The sequence below is a fragment of the Ptychodera flava genome, chromosome 6, assembly GCF_041260155.1.
Source record: "Ptychodera flava strain L36383 chromosome 6, AS_Pfla_20210202, whole genome shotgun sequence".
Classification (NCBI taxonomy): domain Eukaryota; kingdom Metazoa; phylum Hemichordata; class Enteropneusta; family Ptychoderidae; genus Ptychodera; species Ptychodera flava.
Window position 1 is genome coordinate 37,250,793 of NC_091933.1, and position 16,452 is coordinate 37,267,244.

General features: G+C 40.4%; 1 protein-coding gene across 1 annotated transcript; it reads left to right on the plus strand.

The window, feature by feature from the left end:
• Nucleotides 1-989: 989 nt before the first annotated feature.
• Nucleotides 990-14,888, plus strand: LOC139135664 (mitochondrial inner membrane protease ATP23 homolog). Its single transcript, XM_070703197.1, has 6 exons — nt 990-1,262; nt 9,642-9,687; nt 10,301-10,382; nt 10,793-10,927; nt 13,613-13,708; nt 14,073-14,888. The coding sequence occupies exons 1-6, from the start codon at nt 1,028-1,030 to the stop codon at nt 14,259-14,261; spliced, it is 783 nt and encodes a 260-aa protein (XP_070559298.1). The 5' UTR covers nt 990-1,027; the 3' UTR covers nt 14,262-14,888.
• The last annotated feature ends 1,564 nt before the right edge of the window (nt 14,889-16,452 follow it).

Below are 16,452 nucleotides of genomic sequence, written 5' to 3' on the forward strand. Positions count from 1 at the left end.
AAGTTGATTTCAATGTCATCATCCTTGTGTAAGTAAGTTTTGTAAGTTGTTCCAAAAGTAGATGCACCAGTTGTACTTGAAGAAAACAATGTTTACGTGTCCCTGTCGGAGAAATTTTTAAAAATATTATCAACAGTTGCAGCTCCTGCCCCATTACAAGGCTGACTTGTTATTTTTATGAAAATTTAATGATATTCACACATAAGTGTTCAATATTCCACTCTGAGCTTATATATCCCAGATATCTGGGATATATAAGCTCAGAGTGGAATATTGATATACACTTGTACATTTTTGACGAATGGTACTATCATAAATTTTTAGATTTTTTCGAGATTGAAGTCATAAATGCGACAAAACGGTTCTAGATTTTGTTTAATTATTACTAACATTAGAACCATAGGACGACATCAAAACGTTGGGAGTCAACAGGTCCCCCATAGGCAGAGCAAAACATTCAAGTCCCCCTCGACTACCCCCAGAATTTTCGTAGCCCCTCTGAATTCCTCCAGCCCCCCCCCCCCCCATTCCTCACCTTTTTTGAACGCGGTCTAATATTCCCTTTGCCAAAAATGTTCAATTCTTTATATCGCATTTTTTAATTCTAAACATCTGAATTGGAACTCAAAGAGGTTTCACACCTGCCATGATGATACGTCTTTTCGTCAGACGATGATTTCAGATGAATTTTATTAGTTCTATTAGGATTTTTCCTGCCAAAGCATTTTTAAAGTAGGCTAATTCTTAAAGCCAAAGTTGGCGAAACAGAAATACTTCATGAGTGCAGGCTTGGAAACAGATGAGATATCGATTAACTTTATATTTGCATTCCAAAATTGAACCCCTCTTCTTATTCAATTATATAGAAATTTTCATAGTTCTATACGTGCTCAAGATTATCTCCAACTTGGAGCTGTGGACACAATATTCAAAATGTGATGTAGCTGTAAACAAATTGCTGGTTCAGCGTGAAAGAACGTCTAAAGTTAACCTTTTACCTTGTACATTGAATTGTGGGAAGTTAAACATGGCGGCCCCCAAAGAAACACGAGCTGCCGATGTCGCTGACCATGATTCAGCGTCGGTTCCCTTTGGCGAGGGCGACTTCGTGCTCAGCAAAGACGAAAATAAGTCGGAAGAATATTTCAAAGAACATGGTTCTAGATCTCAAGTCGACACCAGCAACTATGGAAAGTTTTTAGGTGTTCTTGGTACTCGTCACTTCAAATGTATGAGCCGGATGTCCCATTCCTGCAGCTTCAGTAAGTATCTAGTATATAGCCAGTCGAAATAGATGTAGTAATGTGTGTTCCTAATATTTTTCCATTAGTAAGTTAATTCATTGCCTGCAACTAGTAACCCTACCCACGGTTACTCCACGACTGAGCTACAGTACTGTAGCTCGAGGTTTTGCCTGGGTATTTTGGGTTGGACTAGCTGCAAAATTGTAGCGCTACGGTGAGGCGGTCGGTGATTTTTGGTTTTTGCGACTTCGCTCACCTGTAGCGCAACAATAGACCACTTTCCCGGAAGTGGAAGATCGCGGTTTTTAGATGCGCGCGCAGGGTATTTACATCAACATACGACGTACGCTGGGGTGTTCGATCGACGGTAAATTCTACACTATACTAACAAATGATACTGACAAGTTCGTACGGACAAATACTGCTAATTTAATTAAAATAAATATATATTAGGCATTCCGTATTTGTATTATTTGATGAAATACATTTGTCATGCAATCTGCACTAATTCTTGATCGTAAGCGCTGGGCAAGTAGGGGGCAAGTAGTTGTAAGTCAGTGTGACTTGTTCCATACAACTTGCAGGCTTTCATAGCGTTGAACACTCGTAGTGTTAGAATTTATGTAATATTCTTTGGCGTTTATGATGAAAATGACCGGTATGTCAGCCTTATATTTTGACATGATTATCATTTGATTTTTGAAAAGTCTAAACTCTTTTTCCTCCAACTCCCTCCTCCGAGAAGCAGGTTTTTTCCGCCTCAGACCACAGCAGCAGCGCATACACCGGAACACCCCGGTGCGCGTAGTCTCGTTTTGAAATCTACTTCCGGGAAAGTGGTCTATGCCGATGGCCCTGTAGAGGTGAAAATAAGCGCACCCCATTGGACAAGGCGTGTTAATGTGAAATGCTACATATTTACTGCATTTGGTCGTACTGATTTATCACTACTGAAGACTCAATACTATACTTCACTAATCTTGTCGTTTATTGGGTTTGGAATTTGTTCATACACGTCGATCCATAAACATTGGGCGTGCGTTGGGCATCGGTGTTTCTTGGAGCCGCCATTACCGGAAGTTGGTAATCACATCAACACGCCTTGTCCGATGGGTGTGCGCTTATTTTCACCTCTGCAGGGCCATCGGCATTGTAGCGCTACTGGTGAGCGAAGTCGCAAAAACCAAAAATCACCGACCGCCTCACCGTGGCGCTACAATTTTGCAGCTGGGTTGGACTGGTTTTGCCGTCCTAGCAAATTGATTAAAACCAGATGTAGAGTACGGCGACATCTACAAACGCGTACTCGGTACATTCTCTTGCTGTCGCCTCTCACTACTAGGCGACAGCAAGAGAATACCGCGTACGCGTAAGTAGACTTTGCAGTACTCTACATCTGATTTTAATCAGATTGCCGTCCTAGCTTTTCTGAGAGCCACCATTACCAACTTCCGTTAATGGCGGCTCAAAGAAACATGCTTAATGTTTTTGGAACGTGATCGACGTGTTTAAACAAATACCAAACCCCATAACGACAAGGTTAGTGTAGTATAGCGTTTCGTCTTCAGTAGTGACAAATTGGTACGACCAAATGGAGTAAATATGTGGGATTTCACATCAAAATGCCACATCATGTTCTGCCCTTATTTTGAACGCTACACTCAGTGTGACAGTTTTCGGACAGGGTAGTGAATTTCGCTCAAAGCCGTTTCACAAATGATGAACGGTATGAAATCTTATTACCCTCAGTGTTCTCCACAAATGAAAATTAAAGGCGGGCGGCTAATTAGCATATGTATTTGCATAATATTTGCATACAATTTACATATCACCAGGCTATTCACAAGGCACTCCAGTGATGAGATATACTTCTGACATTCTCAATATTTTTCTCCATTCATGATTAATGGCAAGCTATACAATTTATTTTTACATTTAAATCCTGTCTATTTACTTTAAATAAATAATAAAACATCAAAAGTGAAAAAAAAACACATTGAACTAATACAAACAATACACAATTTAGTAAATATATTGCACAATACCAACATGAAAATTCAAAAGTAGGCCTACATGAGAAGTAATCAGTGTTCGAAATAATCGGTGGCAAATGGTGGCACGTTTTCATGTGACCCTCTGTTACTATATGTTTGTCTGTAGCCGGATTGGTAAAGCCATGAACGTCTTTTTTTACGTCCATGACAAGTTGACACGGGACTGAATAATGCACTAAGTTACAATGCGGAGTCAGCGGAGCATGCCTGCAGAGAAACATACGTTGACTTTAAAACTCAATTCATAATAAAGGGAGGCCCGAAAAAAATGATACCAAGTATTTCCAAGAGAAAGATTTGAAATTTCATCTACTCTTAGTTCGGCAAACGTACAAAACTTCGACAACTGCGCGGCGTAGGCTGCCATGCATGTTTGTGTGGAGCACGCTGGCGCACTAGATCTCGATCACACGCGACCTTTGAACTATACAGTAGGCCTACAGAACCGTATGTACGGTACATAGCTGCTGTATTCGGATGATCACACGAATGATGATTTTAGCTCGTGCAGTTTCTTTTTACTTCATTTCATTGTGCCTTTGATATTTTAAAACGGTCACGGATTTTGAAACTTGATCAAACGCAACTGCTTCTCAAAGTCAATCGAATGAATCCATGCAAGTTACGAATGCATGACAGGAAATGACACACATGGCTTCAACGTCATGTGGACGTACACGGATCTCAAAATGGCTAACTTGGCTCGGATACGCAACGACCTGAGCACGCGAAGTACCATACTTTTTTGCATCTGATATTTGTCTCAACCAATCGTACGATTTTAGCCAGATCTGATCGAAATCACTTTTCCTGACCTTCGGATCCTTACAAATACGAGACATTGGCGGCAATGGCAGTTGACAATAGCATAGATGCTTTGACAGAGTGTCCGCTGGCAAAAATGCAACACCGAGCATTCGTGTACCGTGTCCGTTGTATGAAATGGACGGTGTCTGTACGGTACGGTCGGCAGCTTAACACATTTCAAGCTTTTTGAATTGAAGTCTTAGCCAGTGTTCATCGGCACTACGGCCGTTTCACACTTGAAAAGCTTGCTGAAATAAGAGCGTGACACAATCGCCGCTGAGAAACATAGGTCTTCAACCATTTACTAAAGAGTATCGGCGCCGGCGGATATGAAACAGGATCGGGCGAAAAAATAAAGGATCGGGGCCGTCGAGAACATTGAAGATTGCATGCAGTCGCAAAACAAACCGACAGCAGGGCATGAGATTTAAAAAGTGCTGGTGAGCTGAAAATCACTCTCCTAAAATTATCTGCGGGAGTGTTACGAGAGTGATAAAAGTACTCCCCTGAAATGCATAGGGAGAGTGAAGCAAATAAAAAGAATTATGAAATCGTTAATTGTGTCTTGTGCATTCTACTTGAGAATATCTATTTTTATTTTTTTTTTCTGATTTTTGTTTTTGTTATATTTGTTTGTAATAGGAACTTAAGGTAAGTATTATTATAGTCAGAACCAGTATCGGCAATACAGTCCTGACCACTGGACTAGTCACAAAATACAGACAACTTACTGTGCTATGATATAACACTATCGATGTAGCACTCTGTAATTAACATTATTTATAACGACCTTGTAGCTAATTACAATCTACGATGACAATTTTCTGTTGACAAAATAATTTTTTCTTTTTATGTCTTCAGAAGTTTTACATACTCAGTTTTACTTCACAATTTTCCCTTGTTGCACTCCTCTCAGAACGTCTACTTTTGAAGTTCAATATCGCGATGCTCTTTTGTTTGCAAGGCTGGTTTTCGCCCGAGTGTGAGTGCTCATGGGTTGAATGAGAATAACAATGGCGGCGGATATACGAACGCTTCCCTCGCATAGAGAGAGAAAAGTAGCATAAGTTTATAAGCGCGGCTGAGCACATCGTGTACCTGAGCGAAGTGGGTGTGCTCGAAAACGAAGATCAGTGCAAGTTTTGGATTCAAATCGGCTGTTTTCGGCGGAGAAACTGCGCGCCGTATTTCCGAGGAGGTTTTCATAGTACATATGAGGGCGGCGATCATGCATCAAGATCAACGTCTTCAAATGTTTCTCCAAACTGCATAGTCAATTCTTGTCGAAATCTCTGTGCTCTTAATTCATCGAGAATACGGTTCTTCCTAATTATGCAGTCAGCCAACACTTTTCAAGAAAATGAGTACCAACAAATGAGGGAGGATCGCAAAAATTCGTGTTGAATGAATTGCCTGTATGATCTATGGGAGCGCCCGCTCCAGACAGATGCCAGGCTTACCGTACTTCAATATAGCAGTCGTGGTTGCGTACTCTGTACAGACATCGCATATAAAGCAACACAATTTGATGAGTTTACTAGCCACGGCCACGGCTAATCCCTTGTAGGGACCGTGTGTTTTCGGAACGCGAATAGCGCTGATCGCAAATGACGTCACTGTTCTCTCTCATTAATATGCATAAATAAACATTTGTCCGCATTTTCCGCATAAACGACGAAAATAAAACCTGCCAGTGTTAGAAAGGCTATTTAGCGTCACACTTATTCGTATGAATTGATAACTGAGACTACAAGCTGCAACAATAGCCGCGCATACAACGACAAAAATTTGTCCGAATTTCTGCATATTTGTCCGAAAGTCGCGCGCGTGCAGCTATATTTAGTAACAAAACCCGAAATCGCGATCAACGCTATTGATATACATGTATAGCAAGCTTAGAAATAGAAGACACGGTATGGGCGCGCACACGTACACATGGCCTTTGTTTCTCTTGTTCATATGTTCGCTACAATTTGATTAATTTTTACAAAAAAGAAGCTGAAGTCTGCAGGCTGTAGCCTGTCATTCCGATGATGAACACGTGCTCAGACGCCAGTTTTTTTGCAGTGCATTCATCCTGTGAACATGTCGCAACCTGTCCAAGTTGCCACGCGAGCGGAAAATCGTTTGCGTGGATTTTGATTTGCGCGAGCGCTAGGCGAGCGGAGCGATCGCTCGCCTCAAATCTCATGCCCTGCGACAGATGTGTGAACGGTCCCTCTTTATTACACGACGATGTCAGTTGCTGTCATTTTATTCAATAGGCTTTCAGATATTGTTCGGACAACTGACTGTGAAAACAGTTTAGGCGACAGAAAACAAAGTTGGGCGGGCGAGATTAAAGGCGGGCGGGCGAGATTAAAGGTGGGCGGCGACAAAAAGAAGCCGGGCGCACCGCCCGTCAAAAACCCCTTGTGGAGAACACTGACCCTACCCTTCGAAACTTTATTGTGCTTATGCTCAAACTGTTAACAGGACAGAAGTGGTATTTAGAGGTCAAAGTTGCCAAATTGTTGACCCCATGTTGAGTGCGTAGTAATTGGACTGCTATCGCAATAATCGGACGTCGTATTTGGAATATGATTATGGGTCCTACTAATTACTGCCCGTGACTGCCTGTAGCTGCCCGAGGACTGCCCGAGGAGCAAGTAGGCCAAATTTCGCCAATTTTAACACTAACCCAATAGCTTGAACTTACTGTGTATATCATGCCTGGCTAACCAAAAATATCATTGATTTGGTGTTTTCTGTAGCGGTTACCGGGGGGCTTTAGAACCCGCAAGACACCGGGCTTTCGACTAGAAAGATGTCCCCATCTTGATTGTGAGATCATGCCATTCAGTGCAAGGGATGGTAGGCTGTCAAGCTGTACGCGCTCGGCAAGGTTACTGTACCACCTCTCGGACAGAATGGTATGATCTCACTATTACAGCCCTGCTGTTAGCTGGCGACGCGATGTCGACGTCCTTCAAGCCCGGCGTCTTCTGAGTTCCAAAACCGCCAGAGAAAACATCAGGTTAACGCCAAATCAATGATACCCCGGTATTTTTGGCTGGCTGGGCATGATATAAATTGAACCTATTGGCCTAGTGTTAAAAAGGGCGAAATTTGGCCCACTTTTTTCCTCGGGCAGTTCTCGGGCAGTCCTCAGGCAGCTACGGGCAGTAATTAGTAGGACCAATGATTATAGGGGCTAAATACTGATATTTTGAAACTTCGAACCCCGATTTTCAATTTCGATGTGTTTAGAAAACTATATGGAAATATTTCGTGATAATTAGTTACGTTTAATCCATGGACGACGCAACTATATTTTGACGTGTATAGCGCTTAGATATCGGACACGGGCTGTCTCTGTGTGTTGCGTTCGACACCTTGTATCGTACGGTGTGGCTAACTTCGCCAAGTTTGTAGCCCGAAATAGCTTCTACCAAAAAAACTATCCAAAACGGGACAGCAGCGTCACCTGACTTAATATGCGGTAGCATGACTTGTAAAACGCTATCAATACGGAGCGAAGTGAGTACAATGAACAGCATGTCATTAAATGTCCGAAAACTGAGGTCGTCCGAAAACTGTCACACTGAGTGTACAGGGCCTTCAGCATTGTAGCTGTACTGGTGAGCGAGGTCGCAAAAACCAAACTCACCGACCGCCTCACTGTAGAGCTACAATTTTGCAGCTATTGCCGTCCAACCCAATTACCCAGGCTGAACCTCGAGCTACAGTACTGCAGCTATTCACGACTGTGCCCTACTTTTCCCTCAGTTGTGTTGTGTTTTTCGACAAGTCACAACAGGGCTGGGCTAAACTGACTTAGTACCAAAAATCACTTTGGGCTTGGTTAATATGTGGATTAGGTTTCTGATACAATAATATATATTTAATTTCTGATGTCCAAAGTAGAAGCCTCCCAACCAATGTAATGATGCTCAATCGAGACTATTGCTTGATTGAAAAGTATGTATTACTTTTGTAAATTAGTTCCAAGAAAAATGAAGCATGAAATCATCATGTTTTATGGCTTAATTTTCACAGCTTTGTCGTGCTGGTAAACTTTGAGATGTCTGACAATTGTTTTTCAGTGATATTGTTCAGGAGGAAATGGAGCACTTTGGATAGGGTGACCTGACGATTTTTAAAACTGAAATCTTTTGCCAAAATCTTGATGGCACCTGTTGAAAGTGTGGTATAAAGTCCCAATCTGGAAAAATGATTTGGCTAATTAGCATAATCACAATTTGGCAACCTCTGGAAATCAAAGTTTCCAAATTCTTTCTCTGAGAATATTGTAATGAGGAATAATAAGACAGTGTGACCAAAATTCGGACTCAATATGGTTTAAATGGCTGAAAGATGACTAGTAACTGTACAATTATGAGTCAGTGAAAGGTGCATTTATAGTTTCCAAATTAATTCCCTGAAATATTGTATAGGTAGATAAGTCCAGTGAAAGAAAATGGAAGATTGTCCTCACGCTGACCTTTGTGTTTCCAGTATCATGGATACAAGCCATTGTTTCTGGTCAATGACAGGTGCACACGGGTGAAAAAGCAAGTTGTTCAGGTACGGCACTATTGCAAACCTTACTTCCGCTTCGGGAAACCGTGGGCGCTTATTTGCACTGCATAGGTGAGCCTGTTTAGAGCAGAGAACCAGTAGAAAAATATCTAAGGTACAATTTACCCGCATGGCCATTCCTTCCCTTCTTAGAAAACAATGCCAGAAGTCATAGACGTTTCAAAGTATAAATTTCATCAGCAGTTTCTCAGAAGAAAAAAGACATTTTTTTGGAAATTTTTGCATTCATCTTGACTTCCTAGTCTTCACAACATTCACTGAGAAATGCAACTATTTCCATTCACGCGATCTCTCATCGCAGCCATTCGCGTGCGAGTAGACGACTTCCAAGATGGCATCCCCTTGGTATATGTATAAATACCAAAAGGAGCTTATATGGTGAGTCGGTGGCATCTGTATGTATGTATGTATGTATGTATATATGTTAGTATGTGCATAAGTATATGTACAGTATGTCCATCCATCTCAAAAACTCCCAAACTGCCGCACCTACCATCTTAGTGTTTGGTGTACAGGTAGACCCAGGGGTTGAGATGTGAATTTGTTCAAATGAACATGTCAGTGTCAAAATATGCAAATGAGGTAAGAAAAAGGGAAAATGTGAGGGAAAGGTGGCAGTAACTGCAATATCCTACATGGTGAGTCATTTCCTGTCATTGTTCATGAACTCTTACATATTGGCAGACTTGCTAAAACTAAGAGGGAATGTGTTAAAACATTCCTCTGTTATGCATGTTCCTAAAGTTTACCTCCATTACTTAAGTTTCAGACCTCATTTATTTTTGTCATTCTTGTTTTTCTGGTTTAAAGATTTCTTGAATGGACCAATTCAAACCAAATGTGAGTACACTGTCTTTGACGGTATTTTTATTTAGGTAAAATCATGGAGAAAAACTATGTTTATGGCTACTGTAAGTGATATGGTATTTCAGTGATGAACTTTCTTCTTTTTCAGACCCACATGTGAAATTACTTTTGGAAGCATTGAAGGAGAATGGATGGTAGGGATTAGTCATGTTTAAATACCCATTCACACAATTCAGAAGGCATCTATTCCATGCAAGATTACAAAATTGTTACAGGCAACAATGGTCGGTCAATATGTGACCATGCATCCACACTTATGAACCTAAATAAGATTTGAGCTTTAGATTACATAGTGACTTGCAAATACTAAACTAGTATAATGTAGATCTCATCGCTGTCAAAATTAGGGTCAGACACACACAGGACTTCTCAAGCACACTTTTGCAAGGATAGAAATCATAATCACAATTACGCTCAGAATGCTTTATGTCACATGCAGCCTTTATAAAACAACATCGACTTTGATTGTCAATGCATTCAAGGAGTGAGTTCTGTGTTTATATCTTCTTCTGTACTGTGAATATGTGAACTATACAGAAGCAAATTCAGAACACAGACTAAATATTAAACAGAGATTGTGGAATCCCTTACATGTGAACTCTTCCCTCCCCCCCGGCCCCACTATATCTTCATTTGTTATTCTTTAATGATCTGTGTATCTTAGACCATATAGGTAGATAATTTGTTCTTTATTGTGGCAGCCCATGCTTCATCATTGTTTCTGTGTCTGTTTCCTTTGTCTTGCAGTGAAGCATTTCAAGATCGTCATTTCTCATGTGAACAGTGTTCAACTGTTGTCAGCGGAGGATTTGACTCAGAATCATCACAGGTACTTGTCACCATTATATCAGCCTATGAATTTGAAAGACAGAAAGCAGATGCAGCATGAGAAACGAGTGATCAGAGTATTTCCTTTGCAGGGCTTTATTGGTAAACTTGTGTTGACATCTCTTGTCACCATTATATCTGCTTGTAACAGTTTTGATGAAGTTTCCATGTGTCTATGCTATGCTATGCTTTCCCTATGAATTGCACTGCACAAAATAAGAATTTCTTTTGCTGATTGAGGTTGCAAATTTCATGTTGCAAAGTTATCATCACTCTGTATCTTAATAGTCAAAATTGTAAAAACTTGAGTTGACTGTTACATGGCCAAGTAAAAAAAAATCAAAATGTTAATGCAATCATGAAGATGTTGTTCAGCAGTAGCAGTTTGATGCCATCTTTCTGTCTTTTCAGATTGTTCTCTGTCAGAACAACATCCAAACTCAGGCAGGAATGGATCGTGTCCTCACTCATGAACTGATTCATGCCTTTGATCATTGTAGGGCAAAGGTCAACTGGAATGATGTCAGACACTTGGCGTGCAGTGAGGTGAGGCACTGGATGGGGCTTTATCAATCGGATTAAAATCACATGTGCAGATGGGTCAGTCTTTTGGTCAATGCAGTAATGCTAATGACCATAACGCTATTGCGCAAAAGACCAACCCATCTCTACCCCCCCAATTTTCACCAGATTGGGCTTATCAGATGCCAGAGCTGGGAGATCAATAGCAAGTAATGTGTGTGGCCATCCACTTTCAAACTGTTGTTTTTATCTAAAATTGTGACAAGTGGTTTCATCCACCTACTTAGTATTCCAAAGACTGTCTCTTCCCCCACAGGCACATGGAATGTTCACTGTGGTATGGACAGAAAAAAAATGGAAGGTATGACACAGTTTTGCCCTCCAGGCCAAGAATCCCATACAGCATGACATTTATGGTTGAATAAAGGGTCTAAGTCAGTAGCTATATATGTGTTGTATTTACTGGCTAAGTTTGAAATGTTTGGCCCAGGACTTAGTCACAATATTGGCTCAAAACCATTTAAGCATGGCTGTTGCATACTAACGTATGTAAGAGCAGCGTATTGTCAAAAATGGAAGTAAATTACAATTAGCATGCATAACACTGGGATACTAGCTATCTATGTATAGATGGTGATTATTTCACCATAAGCAATGAAATACATCAAATTTTATTGTCGTTACTGTCCCAGAGGACCAAACTGTGACATTCCTTAAAATTAAAGCAAAACTGTGTGTTTCATATAAATATATACTGTAACATGCCTTCCCCCTCTTTACATCATACTGGACACTCTAAGCACCTGTGGCACACCCTCACCCCCACCCCCTGTTTGGAGAGGAGTATTGAGGAACTGATTGTATCTCAGAGAAAATTTTAACATTACACCGCAATTTCACAGTGAAAGGGCTAAATTCAAATCGCACCTTTGCAATGAAAACCTGTTTCTCATTTTTGCCAAATGATCATTAATCACTGAATCAAAAGATGGTCAAATGCAAGGGTTACTGAAAAATGTTTTTTGATCATAAGATAAATGTATTGGCTGAAAATTTACGACTCTTTGAAATTCGAGATGATTCTTACCAGTATTCTCAGTGTTGACTAAGTCGAAAAACAGTGAATGTCTTGCTTTCCTTTTTACACAGAGCTTGTAAAAGTAGCAAAGAATTGCCAGTGCTTTGGGCTTTGAAGTTTTTGCTGAAAATCTGTCAGGGATGCAAATTGTTCTGGAATGTGGCAATCTTGTCTCATTATTGTAAAGGACTATGCAGTGTCCAGGAAGTTTTATTACGCATGTAAATTTTGTTAGGTTGATCACTCTCTCTCTGCCAGGAGAAGTCTGTTAGAAAATGTTGCTGGTCTCACAATTGCACCAAAAAACGTGTTTTTCTACTTTTCATGTGTGAACACTGTAGTGGATTGCAATTCGTAAAATACACTCTCGGGCACTACTCAGTTTCAGCTCAATGCAATACACAGTAAAACAAGAATCAGGACATTAATTTCGACCACAAGGGAAATGTACATCCTAATTGTTGATGACTAGTGAATGGAGATCCAGCTATTTCAGAGAAAATAATCAGTTTCCAAGTACAGAGGTGGAGAAAGAATTGAGCGGTATGGGTAGCAGGCCAGAGTCAAGAATATAGATTGAAATTATATCCATTCTTTGGAGATACTGTATTTTGCTCTGAGTCAGTAGATTACTGTAGTCTTTATAACACGCCACATGTTCATTCCGTGTCGCGATTCGCCAGAATACGTCACGTGACGAGAAAATAGATACGTCTAGTCCCCATCGTATCGACAAAAGTGACGTCAGAGGGTATTTTTTGAAAAGCTATTTCCCTAGGGAAAAAGTTCTGACCAAATTTGGAAAAGTGCCCGGTCACGTGACCGTAGTGTCCTCTGCAGCTTTGCAACAATGGCGGGTGACTAGAACGTGATGTGCGTCCGGGATAGGTGACGACACATTCTCTAAAACAGATTTTCCAACATTTTCCAACATTCCAACAGCCGTAGGAACTTGAATAGCTCATCGACGGAAAAGATTAAGGTACAACTAAGGATGTGAGTCGCTGGGTATGCTTAGAATATTTTTTGAAAGAAAGTGGTACCACGTACAACTGAAAGCGCTGTGGAAACATCGCCCAGTGAACTTGTCAAAATGGATTGTTGCGGTGCAAAATATAACAATACAACATGAGCATGTGGTGTGTTATAAAACACCTATAGCCTGGTCTTTATTCGGGCTATAGCGCTCGTCTATTACCCCTCGTGGCCGTGAGTTACCAGAAACACATCGCTATACCCCTCGGCCTACGGCCTCAGGGAATAGCAATATGTTTCTGGTAACACACGGCCCCTCGGGGTAATAGACGGGCGCTATAGCCCTCATGACCAGGCAATAGGTGTTTTAGTAGTCTGTATATTTTATAAAAATAATGGTGCACTTGTAGATGGAGAATATATACATTATAGTAGCATAATGATGAAGTATGGCTGAAGTATATTTTCCACAAGTATATAACGTCAAAAATTATAAAATTTTAAAGTTACAAATAAACAGTGTGTTTCATATAAATTTTAATGAATCAAAGTGCCCCATGCCTATCTCAGTCCAGTAAGCTCAGTAAATGGAAAGTTGAAAACTTGGGCCGTAGACGTAAATGCTGGCATATGGTTTCATTATTTTCTTGGTGTAGATCCGAGCAGCAAACCTGAGTGGAGAGTGCTCCTTTGTCATGGAACATGTGGGAAGATTCCATAGAATGCAGTACGGTTTCATGAAACATCATCAGGTGGGTTGAACTAACTGCAAGAAAAAGCACAGATCAGTATCATGAGAGTTCAGCATGCTCATTTCAAAAAACAAAAGTACAGTACCAGTCTCTGACAGAGCAGCATTGCTGGATGAAAAAACAGAAGTTACACTGATTGCGGACGATGAGGGCAGCATACAATGAATCCTCCATTGATATGTTAATATGTTTTTAATTTTGCAAATATATCTATGCTCAGGGAAGACATGACTTTATCATGGGACAATAAATTTTTCTCAATGAGTCATTGAAGTGAATTTTCCTACAAAAATTAACTTGATTGCAATAGCATACGGATATTTTGTCATTGAATTGTCTCTTTCTCTTTTGAAACCCTTTATAGACCTGTGTGAAAGATAGAGCTATACGGTCAGTTTTAGCAGCCAGAGAGGTACCAAGGCCTGTAGTGGAAAAAGCAGTGGATGAGGTCTTTGATTCTTGTTTCAACGATCATGAACCATTTCACAAAATACCCAGGAATAAATCTGACGCTAAAGCTGCATTCAGGGAGCGTTATCAATATGACCTTTAGCATCAGCTTCAGCTTCTGCTTTGGAATTTCCAGTCACGGGACAATGGACTGCATTTAGCTTGTGGGGCCATGGAGAGGTCACACTTGCTCGGCCTAGGTGATTCAATGGGGAAGTATTTCTACGAAATTTGTCACTTTTCTACAGAATCTGTGAGTCGGTGCTGGGTGGATGCTGTACTTTAGACCGTATACACACAGTCTTGTGTGTAGTGAGGCATTTAAGGCAGTACAGCTTAAGTCAAAAAAGGTCAATGACACTGAAAAGAAACTAATAGCATGTGTGTGTGTTATGTGTATACGCATAGGTGTGTGGTACCTTTCAGATTAAAAGTTTGAATACAATGATTTACAGGAATGTCATTAACAAAGGAAATGAGATCAGAGAGTGACGCTCTTACAAGTCTACTCCAGACGAGTGGAACCTAACTTTATTTATTACATAAAACACCCTATGAAACAGAGGTGAATATTCTTGGTATATGTTGATCATGAATCTCAATACCAAAGGAAATATGACTGTGAAAGCTATGGACTCACATTTCACCACCAGGAAGTTGTACCACACATGAAAAAAATCTGTAAACTCTGTTACAAAATATTGATTAAAGAGACTTTTTTTAATGATAATTTTGGGCTAGTGTCTTTTAATTTCTATTTTAAGGAACTGAAATCATGGTGTTTTTGGTTTCTTGAATGTCACATTGCAATGACTCTCTGACATTTCGTCAGGAACGCAGGGAGGATCCATCGTTCATTCATGACTCGCCCACATACGCAATGTTACTATAGAGGGGTACAATGAACGACTGGAGTGTGACGTACATTACCTCAGTGCATGTATGGTATCAGTTACAGTCCAGTATTACATCATATTGCCCATTGATACACAGGCTGCCAAGCTTATTGGACAGTGCCTCACAGCATACAGGTATTCAATAAATAAGGGTATTCAATTAATTTGAGTTAAGGGTGTTAAAGAACAATCAACAACCTGGCAAACCTGGAGAATACAGAGGTAGTGCCACGTTGTAGTACAATTAACATTATCTTAGGGGGTTTTCATAGTTATTCACAATTATTGGCACCCCCAGACAGGCATTGATTTTTACCACAGGATGTGGTCCAGTGGTCTTCAGATGTGCCAACAACCCTGGACCGTTGTAGGTCCAATTACCAATTTGTCAGTAATATGCTTGTCTTAGGGGGCCTTTCTTCACAAAATAGAAACCTGCCACCTAGTTTGCTGTGTAATTTTCATACAACCCAACATATTTCAACCTCACTGGGTAGTGTGATAATATACACAGCATGCCATAAAGGAATTTCACTTGCTGAAGCAGACCTTCAACTGTATTCTGTTTGCCTGAAATATTACATGGATGTGTAAATTACAAATAGGAAGCTCACTAACAGGAGCTCTGTCATGTTAATCTCAAAGACCACACTTCCCACTTTCATTTCCCTGCCAGATCATGAACATTTAATGACTGTGACATTTCATAGAGGCAATATTACCTGAAATCAACAGAGGTCTTCCCTTTTGTTTGTACATTTCCATTTGACAAATTTCCAAGTACCGTAATATCGTTATCTTTGATAATTTAGTGCTGATGATCCTCGGAGAGTTTGCACTCGTTGATATCATGTGATATCATGTGAGTAATTCGAATAAGAAAATCCAGCTGAGTGGGAGGAAGTAACCAAAAACAATGGTTTTGAGGTGTGTGCCCTTCAAGCTGGGAATTTATCATATTTTACCCAAGACTTCACAAAGAGGATTACGCAGACGGTCTTGCAAAACAGCACTACTTCATGGTCATCTGCTGAAAGTTGTGACTGAGTGGGTAGAAGTAAAACAAAAGGTGATGGTGTCATCTCTCATCTGATGATGTCATTACTGCACGTGCTTCAGGATAGGAAGTCAACTTGTTTAATTAACGTAGCCTTAGCCGTGGCTGAGAGTAGACTGGGAAAAAAACGGAAACAATATAACTGGCATCAGTAATGTTTTGTTGACATGGGAAGTACGGCATGTGCATTGTGACACCCTTGATTCGTTTATTATGCCGAAGAATCAGCCCCTTGCTTAAACAGAAGTCCAATAGAGGTGTGGTTAACTTTGTAGCGGCTGAATTTGATGTGAATTTTTAACTGACACCCTAACATACCATTCTGTCAGCGATGTAACCAT